Below are 12,632 nucleotides of genomic sequence, written 5' to 3' on the forward strand. Positions count from 1 at the left end.
AAGTGTCTATATTCAAATCCTGGTTCAAAATTACAGCACTGTTCTTCAACATACCATGGAGTATATAAAATGAATTCTCAGCAGCATCATGTCACAAATATCACTCCATAGGATGATAATGTATTCTTATGATAATTTTATGTTTCTGTGCATGGAGTTTATCTTAACCAATGGCAATTAGGGGCCACGTAAGAAAAGAAAAAAAAAAAAAAAATCTTGTAAGGTAGCCTGCATCTTCAGGTGCCTGATACACATCTAGCCAGCAGCAATTTAACAGCAAGGAGTTAATCAAAGAATCAAGCAAAATCAAAGGGATTGTTTCTAAGAGCTATTCTGTGTAGTGTTCCACAAATATATGTAGTGTAGCTCCTTTTTATTTCAGAACCTTTTAGAAAAGGCATCAAGTCTTACTTGGTAAAGTAGTCCAAACCTACCAGATTTCCACAGTATCAAACCCTCATCTATCTGAATCACTTCTGTGAAAGAAAAGAGCTTGCTTTCTATTTGATTTTTATACTTTTTTTTTGTGATTCTAAACTGAGGGTAACTGAAGGAGACACAAACTGATTGGAAGGCACCTTGGGAGCTCTCTAGTCCCACCTCCTGCTCAAAGCAGGGTCAAGTTCAAAGTTAAATCAGGTTGCTGATAGCTTTGTCTAGTCAAGTTTTGAAGGTCTCTATCTGCAAGGATGGAGATTTCACAGCCCCTCTAAATAATACGTTCCAGTGATGTTTTATACTTTGGCTATATTGCATGCATACATATTTCATATACTCAAGCAAACTGGACCTATACTAGTTATTGCGACCTGACTAAGAATATTTGATGGTGCTCAGGGAGCAGGCCAATGTCATTGTGAAGCTGGTTTTTATCTCTAAAAGGCCAAGGTGATCATGAGAGGTCCCTGATGACTGGAAAAAGGTAGTCACCATGCCCTTCTTCAAGAAGGACAAAAAGAAGGATCCAAGGAACTACAGGACAGTCAGCCTAACCTCAGTTTATGGCAAGATTATGAAACAAATCCTCCTCCAAGGCATTTCCAGACACATGAAGCACAGGAAGACAATTGGGCACAACAAGCTTGGAAACAATCAGTCTTTGGAAGCAGGAAGAGCAGGAGCCTTCCTTTATCCTGACTTTAGCAAGGCTTTTGATATGGTTTCCTAGCATCCAAGTTGGGACCTATGGACTATGAATAGACTATAAAGTGTGTTAAAAAAAATGCTGGACTGCTGGGTTCAAAGAGTAGTGGTGAGTGGTTTGAAGTCCAATCAATAGCATACTTGGAGATACTCAAAACTTGACTGACACAGCTTTCAACAACCTGATCTATATTTGAAGGTAGTCCTGTGTTGGAGCAGAGGGTTGGACTAGATGACCTCCCAAATCACTCTATGATTCTACATAGCCAAATCCCACTAAGCTAGAATTATGACCTTTTGGAAAAGGAGCACATCTCTCCCTGATAATCAAACACACGCACAATCCTTGAGGAGTGTAAGACTTCTCCTAACATCCCCTGAATCTTCACCCATTGTAATATACAAGTGGAGTCAGCAGTATCCCCCAACATGATCTTGGCCATTACAACAGCTAAATATTCTGCCTATATGCCATTTAACAATCCATAGTTTACATGGTTTTAATAGATGCAGAAAGTACTACAGACAAGTAAGACACTCACTTTCCAGTTCAATCATTTCCATTCTGTTCCCTTCTGTATCATGGCCAACAAATTTCAAACCTTTCTCTTCAAAGCAGTGAGTCAATTCTGGGTTCACCTGAAATATTGAAAGTAATAATAATTGTAGTTCTATTCCTTTTTGGATTTAACAAACAGGAGTAGTTAATTGTAATGTTCTTAGTATGCATACAAGAATGAAAAGAATTGAGAAGAGTTGGAAACTTTTGCTTTCTTGTTTTAACAACTCTCTGGTATAAATTTGCAAAAATGGGCATGCTTATTTAATAGGAGATGAATCAGTAATTTTAAAACCTACTACGTAACATGCAAAAGATTAAAGCCAGGGTCCCTTCTGCTTGCTGTCCTCCTGATTCTGAGCAGCTTGCATTCCTCGGTTTTTAAACGGCCCACTACAGTAGGCGTAAAGACTGACCTCCTCTTTGAACACTACATTTCAGTGGTTATGACACAAGCTGTGGTTCAGCTCCTCCTTTAAACTGAGGAGCTCTGCAGTGAGCTGTTTCATTTCCTTGGTGATGTTCTAACCATTCAGGTAATATTAAAACTCTGAGCACCTTTACCATCATCACATCTCCTCCCAGCTTTTTAAGGAAACTTAACATTGTCTGAATCAGTTTGTAGCATGCACGCATCTCATAGCTCAGGCCCCTCTGGAGATACGGATGGAGTCAGGTCCCTTCTGAACTATCTCAGAGATAACTCTAGGAGTCCAGCTCTTGCCCGTCTCCTTGAATGACAGTATTTTGAATGTACACAGACACCTTGGCTCAGATGTTCTCAAACAGAGGAGTGGACCTATACAAGGGGCCTACAGAGTTGGATAGTAGGAGCAAGTGATCTAAATTAGCCTCCTAGTTGTAGATGCCTTAAGTCTGCCTACATTTAGACTACAAAAGAATGTGCACTACCTGAACATAATCTAAGCCTTTAAATAAGCCAAATGGCCAAGGAGCAATGCGTTTAAGGATTATAAACCTTTACCTTTCAAATTCTTCACAGGGAGTCAAGTCAGGTAATCTATGACATCCCTCTGCAAGACCATTTTGCTAAGACACTGCACCTTCTCTACCACAGAAACAGCACACTACATTATTCCCCTCTATTGAACACTTGCAAGAACACCTCTGCGATACTGTGTCTAGTTTCAGGCCCCTCAGTACAAGAAAGAGATTGACAAAATGTTGCAAGACCATAGGAGGTCCAACCAGGATGGTTAGGGGGCTGGACCACATGCAACACAGGAGAGACTGGATGTGCTGGATTTGTTCAGCCTGGAGAAGAGAAGGCAAAGAGTGGATCTCATTGCTGACTTCAAATATCTAACAGGACAGTATAACAAAGACTAATGCAGACTCTGCTCAGAGATGCACAGCACAAGACTGAGAGATAAAAGACAAACTGCCCAAGGAAATCTCCTATTAGATATAAGACAAAAAAGGGTTCACAATGAAGTGGTTAAGCAGTGGAACAGATTGTCAAAAGATGTTGTGGAATCTCTCTCTTCAGAGAGATTCAAAACTAGATGGGACAAAATCCTGAGCAGCCTGATCTAATTTTGAAGTTGGCTCAGCTCCAAACAGGGAGTTGGACCAGAAGACTTACAGAGGTTCCTTTTGATCTAAATTATACTGTCTAACCATTACTAAATTTTGGATTATGTTTATGAAAGAAATCTCCCATTGGCTTTAAGGAGAATCGTGCCTACCAACAGAAACACAATTTGCTTAAGTTTTAACTTTTGAGCACAGAGTACACGAGCAGTGCTTACCTCGTATCGGTGCCTATGTCGCTCCTCTACAAACATTTCATCACCATAAAGTTTCCCTGAATATACAACAAAAAAGAAATCAATGCTAATGTGTTGCTTTAATAGTTGTTACAACTATTTCTTGTAATTTAAACCTCAAAAAAATTTCACATATAAAACGTAACAGGACACTATTCATCTCACTCCAGCTTCCTGTTTTTCTGAGTGATGACTAGTTTCTTTTAATTTGCTGTTACCTGAGTTTATTCAGGATTCATATTCAACATTCCTTGACCAGAAATAGCTTAGGCAGACTAGAGTCTGAAGCGCACACTTAAACTAATTTAAATTGTAATGCTCAAAGTAAAATGAAAAATGTTTGAGTGAACAAGCAACATAAAATCCCTTCAGGGTTTTACAACAATTGCATGTAAAAGGTGCAGTGAAGGAAGCCTTTTAGTAGCATCTGTTCCATTTTAATAGATTATGCATGGCAGCTGGCATAATACCTCGAATGACAGAGAATATCGTTTTTCTGTTTTCCTGATCTCGTTACCCAAATGACTCTTGCAGTCCTCTGAGCCTAATCTGGAACAGTCTACATTCCAGAGCAACAAGGAGTAAGTCAGAGGTATGCAGTAAACCAGAATTTAATCGTATCTCTCACAGTCACGGCTCAAACTTTGCTCTCAATTTATCCTAGTGTCATTAGGAGGACTATCTTGCTTAGGGGTTGGTACAAGAACCAGACTGCCAAGAAGATCTCCAAAAATTGTAGAGTGATAGTACTGCAATTTTACAAAAAGTGGTACATGTGTTCATTTTAAGGAACCACCTTTTCAAAACCATTATGTCCATTCAAGTTGTAAAGCATTAGAAACAGGAATCAGATTTCCTGAGTAAACTACCAGAGCTTACTATGAGTCTTTGATAAATATGGTCATCTAAACAACTCATAATACTGGCCAAGAGTCACAACACATGTTAATTTTTATTAACTTTTCCAAAAAGTGTTTAGGGCACGGAACAATTTGTACATTGTGATATGTGTATCTGTATCACACCTAAGCAAAGTATCACCCAGGTCAGTCAGATCACTAGTGTGGGCATTCTCTAGAAAGGCAGATTTTTCATTAAATGTGCATATGTATTACACTTTGATCTCCTGCTGAAGTAGATGTCATGTTTAAAAGCTCAGAAGGACACATTCCCTAAGTTCAACATAGCTAAATACAGTAATAGCTCAGATCAATGTCAGGGGCAGGGCAATATAAGAAATATGCCCATATTTATTGATGGACAAGAAACCATTTTTTACACATTTTCAGCATCACTTATATTACTAGTGTATAATAGGCTGATTAATAGGAGACAAGTATTACTTCAATTTTAAAATACATATAGATCAAATTGAATCATTTGTTCTATATTCTGGTTGCTTTTATTTTGCCTTTTGAAGCATCCTGTTACAGCAAATCATTTTCCTTTCCTACAACAAATAATTTGCTTTCCCAAAACAAGATCGTTTCCAGGGCTGGGCTAGGCCTAGGGCAGCGCTGGATCAGAGACTGGAGTTAAGCAGGGCCTGGCTACAATTAGGATACAAACTACCAGACACAGTCAAAACAATGTGAGGACTAAGGCAGCGAGGCCAGATGACATTTAAGGCTGAGCAACTCTAGGGAATGACAAGCAATGTTTAGGTCTGGCAAGAGCATAATGCATGGGAGTTTGGGTTAGTTCTACCAAAAAGCTTCAGGGGTAGAACAAGAAGCTCTGCTTCACATGTCCTATCAACTCATAAAGAAAATAGGAAGAAAACGCTCTGATCTTCCCAAGAAAATAATGAATTAAACAACTGAAATGCATTTTATGGTAATCTCAACAGCCTCCTCATTGTTTATTTAAAGCGTTGGACCCTAACTGACCTTTTCACTGGGACTTCCAGATGTCTCTTATTTCTTTCTTTACATTCTGATCCTCGGTAAATGTATAAGGGAACAGGATCAGAGTGAATAAGTTCAGGGAAGCTGCCACCTAACTGCTTGCTGGAGGTTGTAGTCCTTTAATAAAATGTGCTTTGTCATTTTTGCTTTGCCATGTTATAGAGTTCCTACCCAAAAGCCAAGTCATAAGAGCAGAAATGTAACTTACTTAAAACAGAATTTTGTGTTTTGAAAACAGTCCTCCTCTTCCCCAGTCTCATTGTTCCACCCATATCGCCAGGATTGTGTTCTGGCATGTCAATAACCTGTAGAGAAAAATTGTTTAAACACTGTTCCATCCAACAAAGAAAAAAATATGCAACAATTGTCTAACAGGCTGCATAGATTTATAAATGGTAATGTGATTTATTTTCCCTCCAAGCACTGCCACTTGTGACTTCTCTTTGGTTTTCCTAATGCTTTGTTCTCAGTATTGGGACTGTAGTAGACTGAGGATATTAACTAACTGGTATGAAACTTTTTCATTTAATGTTAAGATCAGCAAAAGCAATTTATTAATTCCTTAATTTAATTTTTGAGGTGGAAAAAACTCTTTCTTTTAAAAAAGATAGCAAAATGTTAGCAACAGGATAATTCTGCCAAAAGCTATTCTTGGTGCTATAAAAGTACATAGATTTTTAAAAACTGATAAACTCGTAGACGAAAAAAAAAATCTACCAAGTGATAAAGACGCCATCTCTGAAAAAGCGAGTCCCTGAACCACACAGTGACAGAGGCTGCAAGATTATCCTGGGTAAATATTTCTGTACACTAGGCCCCTTCTTATACTGTTTTTTATAGACAATGTTCTTTCTTACGCTAAGAGGCAGAAACAGCTGCCTTATCAAGACAGTGGAAGTCCTCTTTTTTGGGAAGTAGGGAGAAGAGGAAGGCATGGAGCAGCAGAGTGAAGAGAAAAGAAGAGGGCACTTGTAACAAGACTATAATCTAACGTTGTAAAAGCAGAGTACTAAAAGAGGTGACTCCAACATGTGTGTGCTATTTCTGTAACTAATTTATCACAGGGAGAAAACAGAAAAACCTTCCCCCCTAATTCACCTTTACTAAAGTGTTTCTCAGATTGCTTAAGAATCCACAAAATACTGGGTTGCCTTATATGAAGAATATACTATTTAACATAACATTTAAAGAAGACGATATACAAATACTGCTTTTGAGGACTGAAGTGGATGGGTCAAATGGCTGCTATGTGGGTCAAGTGGAATTCAGGATGGTGGGATTCAAGGGATGTGAGAAGCAACAGCTTAGTGGAAGGAATGCGTTCAGTTCTGCTCAGTTTGAAAAATCCTGCTGGGTCTCACACTCATGTTTAGAGGAAGTCTGTCTCAGAGAGCTAAAACAGTTCAAAATTGTAGAAACACATGAGCTGACCTGCGTGCTTGTATTTGCATACACAGTCAGTGAGGAATGTAATTGACAAAGAAAGGTTCTAAAAATACAAATATTCACACATACAGGTAATCTGGAATTGGATTTTTTATTAACCTTAATTTGCCCTCTGGGAGTAATGAAAACAATTTCTGGTGATACACTTCATAAAGTGAAGTTATTCAATTTAGAAGGGATGGTGGAAAGTGCTTAGCCTTTGGCCTTGTGCCAATGCATTTCAGCTGTGCAATTATCTCTGTATAACCTTATACCTTCAAAATGTTATTTATAAGCTATACACTCATTTTATAATGTCATGAGCAGAAGTTGTGATCAAACCAGTGGGATATTACAAATCCTCTAATTACCTACCAAATCATGAAGGCGAGGACTATGCAGCACATTCAGCTAACAAAAGCCCACAAGCTCCCCAACCCCAATCATTCATTGAATCCTTATTACTTGAAAAAAGATGAGGTTGTCTGCTTTTACTTTATTTCCTTCCTTTTATTTTCGCTTTTTTTCTCAAGCAGTGGCCACAAAAAAAACACAGGACATCAGAAGTGGTTAGAATGTATACAGCAGACTGTATGTATATGTCAAACACTTTGACCCTCTGAAATCAAACACAAGTTTTCCATGAAGTGTTATTTACTTGCCTACACCCATACTACAGATAACCTGAAAGTTGTGCTCCTGACTCTTGTCAAATGGAGATGAAGTGGTAACAAGCAGCTATCAAGTACTTCAAGTATATGCTTCTCTTCCAATTACAAAAATTTCATTTTAACAGCTGTTTAATGAGTATTTGCCATTGACAAGAAAAACAATGAGGGTTTTGTTTGTTTGAGGTTTTTTTAAAGTTTGGAGGCTAAAGTCAAGATTAGACATTCCTTCATTCTCAAGTGTATCAAGCACCTAAATACCGTCCCCTAACCTCAGCTTTAAATTTTTCTTCCTAAAAATCTGGGGCAGGATGTTTTGGTCTAACTTTGCTAACTGAATCATGGTAATACCCAGATGTTTGGGGTTCCCCCCTTCCTCGAAAAAAATTAGATTTCACTATTTTCACCTTTCAGTATTTGCTGTGCTAAGATATTCTCTCTATCAAAACATTTCGAGCGTAATGCTCGAATAAATGCTTGAATAAATAGAAGGAAGCATGGCGATACAATGAGTGGCATCGTAACTTCTTGAAGGACATTGCTCAGCTCTTAAACTCCTCAGTTAAAACACTGGCTCCAAATGAAGTGGACCTGTCTATGCAGTCCATAGTAGATTTCACTAATTTACCGTGCTTAAATGTGTTCTCCAGGAAGACTCAAAAACACCAGTTAGCAAATATATGGTCTCCTGTTCATTAAACAGAGCATGGCGGTTCAAGCAGGTTATGGCCACACTCTCAGCTCTTCCTTCTTTCAGCAGGCAAAAACCAAACACCGGATGCTCGTGAGTCCCAGCGACGCTCAGGGTGATAGCCTGGAACGAAGGCAGGCTGTGAAAGCACAGCTTCATCTGCTCTGCCGAGGGCTTCTGCCGCCCTTTGGGTCAGAACCCAACATGGGGCTGCAAGCCCAACAAAAATTCCACTGGAGAAATGGTCTCGCGGGGAAGATTTGGGCATTTTTCCCCAACTAATCTTTGTCTTCTAAAAGGCCTGCTTCCTTCCCTCAGCAGTTACATTAGTGTGGGCAGGGGCACATATTTGGAAGAGGATCCAACCCTTGAAACTTTCACTAATGTCTGCTAAGTCTTAATTGAGGTGTCTTTTTAAGAAACATTGCATGATACAACTGTTCAGTCTTACTTCTATCTGTGGCAGATTTTCTGCGAGTATGACAGCTGTATTGAGTTTCACCATCAAGCAGCTTACTGCGTGTGTTCATGTTTTGTTATTGATATGTGCATTATAAACCAACTCTCCATCTTGCCCAAGATTTTTAGGTTTGTGATAGTAAGAAAATAGACAAGGCTTCAAATATTAATTTTTGTAGTTAGGTGAGGAAAGGAGCTACTCGTGAAGTAACACCTCAGAGCTTTTTGATATGCTCTGTGGCTCTGATCAACTTCAGCAACTACCACAGCATGACCCTCAACATTTACATATTACATGAGTTTCTCTGCAACAAAGTCTGTGCAAGCAGCTTCGAAAGCAAAGTGCCACTGCTGCCCTACAGCCCAAGGACAGTAATAAGCATCAGAAAAGCAATTTTGCCATATTTTACAGAATGTATTTGATCAGATAAAAGACGAACCTTCAAGTGGTGGTTATTTTGAACAACTATGCAACTGAATAGATTCTTCAAAGAGCTTATGCTTCCTGCCACAGAGTAAATTAGCTCTTACTATGCATTAGTTCTTTGAAGAGCGGAGAACAGCATAGAACAACAGGCACCGCAAGCAACGAAAAAGCATCAGTAGGGAGGGTGCAAGAAGACATAAGGCATTAATTAGGTCTTTCTTACCCAAATCTCTGAAAACTGCCAACACTACAGGGATTTTACAGAGATCACTTATTACACACCAGACAGCCAACATGAAATAAATAATGAATCACTCTGACATAACACAAAGCACATTCTAGATATAAAACAGTCTGATCAGTATTAAATCATGCTACCGATGAACAGTGACTTTAACTACTCAAGAACTGCAATCTTCTTTCAGAAATCTACATCTTTGGATCATTTCGTTGTTGTAAATAAGGAAACATATAAAAGCTAATGAGAAAACCTCTCAAGCCCAGACAATCAACACAGAGCAACCAAGGCCCTGAAAACCCAACACCTATCGTTTCAGTAATCACCCCAGGACCATTAAGTTGTCTTTGTATTGCCTCGCATCCTGCAATGCCATTTAGAGAAATACCTTGGTTACCGTGGGGGGTGGGAGGGGGTCTGTTTGGGTTTTGTTTGGGGGTTTGGGGTTTTTTTGGTGGGGGGGAAGGCAAGGAGGGAGGGAGGAAGGGAAGGAAGCATTACTTGGTTTGAACAACTCATTGGTATATCAGCTTTGGAAGCAGGTTTTTAGGTTTTTTGCCTTTTTACTCTGCCCTTGTCCTGTGAGCAAATGATTTGTCACTCCTGAAAGAAACTGCTATACATGTAAGCGCTGATCAAAGCATCAGGAGAAGCCCCGACCCTAAAGATTAATCAAACACTGATAAGAGGCTCTAAGACACCCAGCACAGAAGACATGTGCAGAGGGAAAGCTGACAGGAGCAGGGAATACGGTGACAGGTACTGATGAATATTAATCCTTGCTGAACACAGCTATGAATAAACCCCAGCCACGCAAACTGACAAGGACTCAACCCAAACTAGAGGAACCCATTCTTTTATTGACTCTTCCATCATTTCTCTGCAGGATTAGTCAGTACTGGCCAGATTCAATCTGATCTGTTTCAATCACAAGTTCATCAGTAAGCAGACCCAGCCACCTACAAATAGGATGTTTATACTAACATTTTAGAAACAATAGTACAAACGTTTTAAAGAAAAAATTGACAGATGGAACACTAAGAGTGGTACTGACAGCTTCCAACTTGGCAAGTAAACCAAAAAGACGCTCTTGCCCCGTTCATTCAAAACCAGGGTTTTAACATTTTCCATTACTGAAAGAAGGTGCAAGGATCACACACCTGCCAGAATCCCTTCCTCCCTTATCCCCCAAAGATATCCTAGTTCCAAGCAAACCCCATCATTGTTCACCTATCTAAAGCACTCAGACCGCTAGGATGGAACTAGTTGCCGTAAAGCCACTTGCAGATTTCAGACTAGTCAGTGCTCCACTACTCTGACTGAAGTAATGCTTGTTTTCAAAAAGATGACCACCATCATGTATAAGATCAAAGCAGAAATCATCAATAGCTGATTCATGCAGCTACATAGTGATACGAGTAATCAGCTTGAAAAATCCTGTCCTCTACTCTCTTCACCAAACTACAGCACAGTATCCAAATATTCCAACAAATATCAGCTTAAATTTCTTAAACTCTTAAAATCCCATAGCATGTTACTGTCAACCATTTTCCAGTTTGGGCAATCCTCTTTTCCAGGGATTTGTTGCTTCCTATTTTAGAAGTAATTTTAAGTAATTGCCCTGGAGCATTTATTTAATTAAAGCCTAAAAAGTCTGTAAGAAGGATTCTGCCTGAATAAGCAGGAATTCTGGTACAGAATGTTTTGTAACATTTTCTTCAGAAAAAGTCATAAAGGGTGTAACTTCTTTTTCAAACAGTGCTTACTCACTCATAAGCATAGTGCAGTGAACTGAGAAAGTTAATGGAGATGTTGATATGTAAAGCCCATACAGATACTGCTTAACAGCATTTTAGAACTCATTCTAGTTATTCCAACCACATGTCCCAGAGTCAGCTTAAAGACTTAATCAAGCAGAAATTTTCAGACTGTTGGTGTTAGCGAAAGGAACAGGGTCAGATAGTGCTGGCTATAGAAATACACTGGAGTGCCAGTCATGCCACGCCAGGAAGCGCAGGATTTGCCACTGACTTGAATAACTAAAAGAAAGTGGAAGAGTGTTCTCAGGCTTTGGACTGGTCCAGCTCATATTACAATTAATGACCAAATACTAATTTAATTTCAGAAAGACCAGCATATCTGTAGTTAGGAGAAATCCTTCCCTTCCTACCACATACATCTATTAAAAGATCAGAGCTCTGTCACTGCCTTTGAGGGGGACTTCTCCAACTGAAATTGCTAGTAGGTGAAATTTTGCCCTTACCAAATTCACTTAAATCCACATGAGATATATCAGAAGTAGGAAGGCGTGAAACAAGTCTGTGTCTCTGACCATTCTAAAGCAGAGGGAAGAACCTAGAGAGGGAGACAGAACCTGGTGCTCTCTTCATCAAACACCCCAGCCACAAAGATGAGACAGGGATAACCAAACGCTTACAGCCCGAGATTGTTTAGTAGTATGCTTAACAGTCTCTGACTCAGAGAATTATTATATCCTACAGGCAACCGCCATGGAAGACTTGGCCACAGATAAGCCCCACTAGCTAAGCTATGCAAAGCAGCCAAGGAGACATGAGATTGTCCTTAGTAGAGATAAAGCACAGAACATGGTTTACCCACAAAACTGTCCACCATGTTCTGGACTTCCTCTACCCTGAGTTATCACGCATGCACAAGCATCCATTCCACTTATTTCTCATTCATTAACAAGGTAGCGTTAGTTAGAATCACTTCATTATCAGTTATCTCTGCCTTCAGCAAGCAAGGCAGAAGGAAAATTGTTTAATTCAAGGAAAGTAAGCAGGAAAATTGCTTACTTCAAGTGCTCACTACTCCAGACCTTCACTGAGGAGAATTTCTGGTATCAGCTTCCAGGCAGTGCTCAGTACCATGACCTGCACTATCCTAGTACTTCTGGAAGAACTTCTGTTCATCTGCCATAAAAATCAATATCCTCATAGGGAAGATGAGGAGAACTAGCAACTGTTTTCTATCCCATTTCCCTAACATAATCAGACCACTTCCAGACTTGCGAATAAGTAAGACTGCTTGGATTCCAACCACTAATCCTTCCCACAGACAGTGTCACCAATCATCCTGATATCCTGTCCATCTTCCAGATCTGCCCAGTGGTGATTTGGGACTTAATGATCAGGGACGCAGAAACTGAGTCATTTCTTTTAGAAAGGAAGTGAGTGGGCAGCAAGTAGAAAATTACAGATTGCCCTATTTTAATTTTTATTCTAGTTGGAAGGTAGCTTTGTTGTGGTGTAAAACTTTCCAGCTAACTTCAGAGCTGAGAAGAAATCCCTGGAAAGGTCCTGGA

The 12,632-nt window shown here is 39.5% G+C and overlaps 1 protein-coding gene across 6 annotated transcripts in view; it reads right to left on the minus strand.

Moving 5' to 3' along the window:
- Nucleotides 1-12,632, minus strand: part of CTPS2 (CTP synthase 2) — an 81,529-nt gene that overhangs the window by 19,109 nt on the left and 49,788 nt on the right. For 5 of the 6 annotated variants that reach the window (XM_082332856.1, XM_082332855.1, XM_082332857.1 and 2 more), the window contains 3 exons: nucleotides 5,608-5,704; nucleotides 3,475-3,530; nucleotides 1,686-1,782 (listed from right to left, as the gene is read on the minus strand). In XM_082332856.1, coding sequence (XP_082188982.1) covers nucleotides 1,686-1,782; nucleotides 3,475-3,530; nucleotides 5,608-5,704 — 250 coding nt within the window. The remainder of the gene's footprint in view (nucleotides 1-1,685; nucleotides 1,783-3,474; nucleotides 3,531-5,607; nucleotides 5,705-12,632) is intronic. The other variant, XR_014230433.1, reaches the window with a different exon arrangement.

The sequence above is a fragment of the Platalea leucorodia genome (assembly GCF_965183815.1).
Source record: "Platalea leucorodia genome assembly, chromosome: 2".
Taxonomy (NCBI): domain Eukaryota; kingdom Metazoa; phylum Chordata; class Aves; order Pelecaniformes; family Threskiornithidae; genus Platalea; species Platalea leucorodia.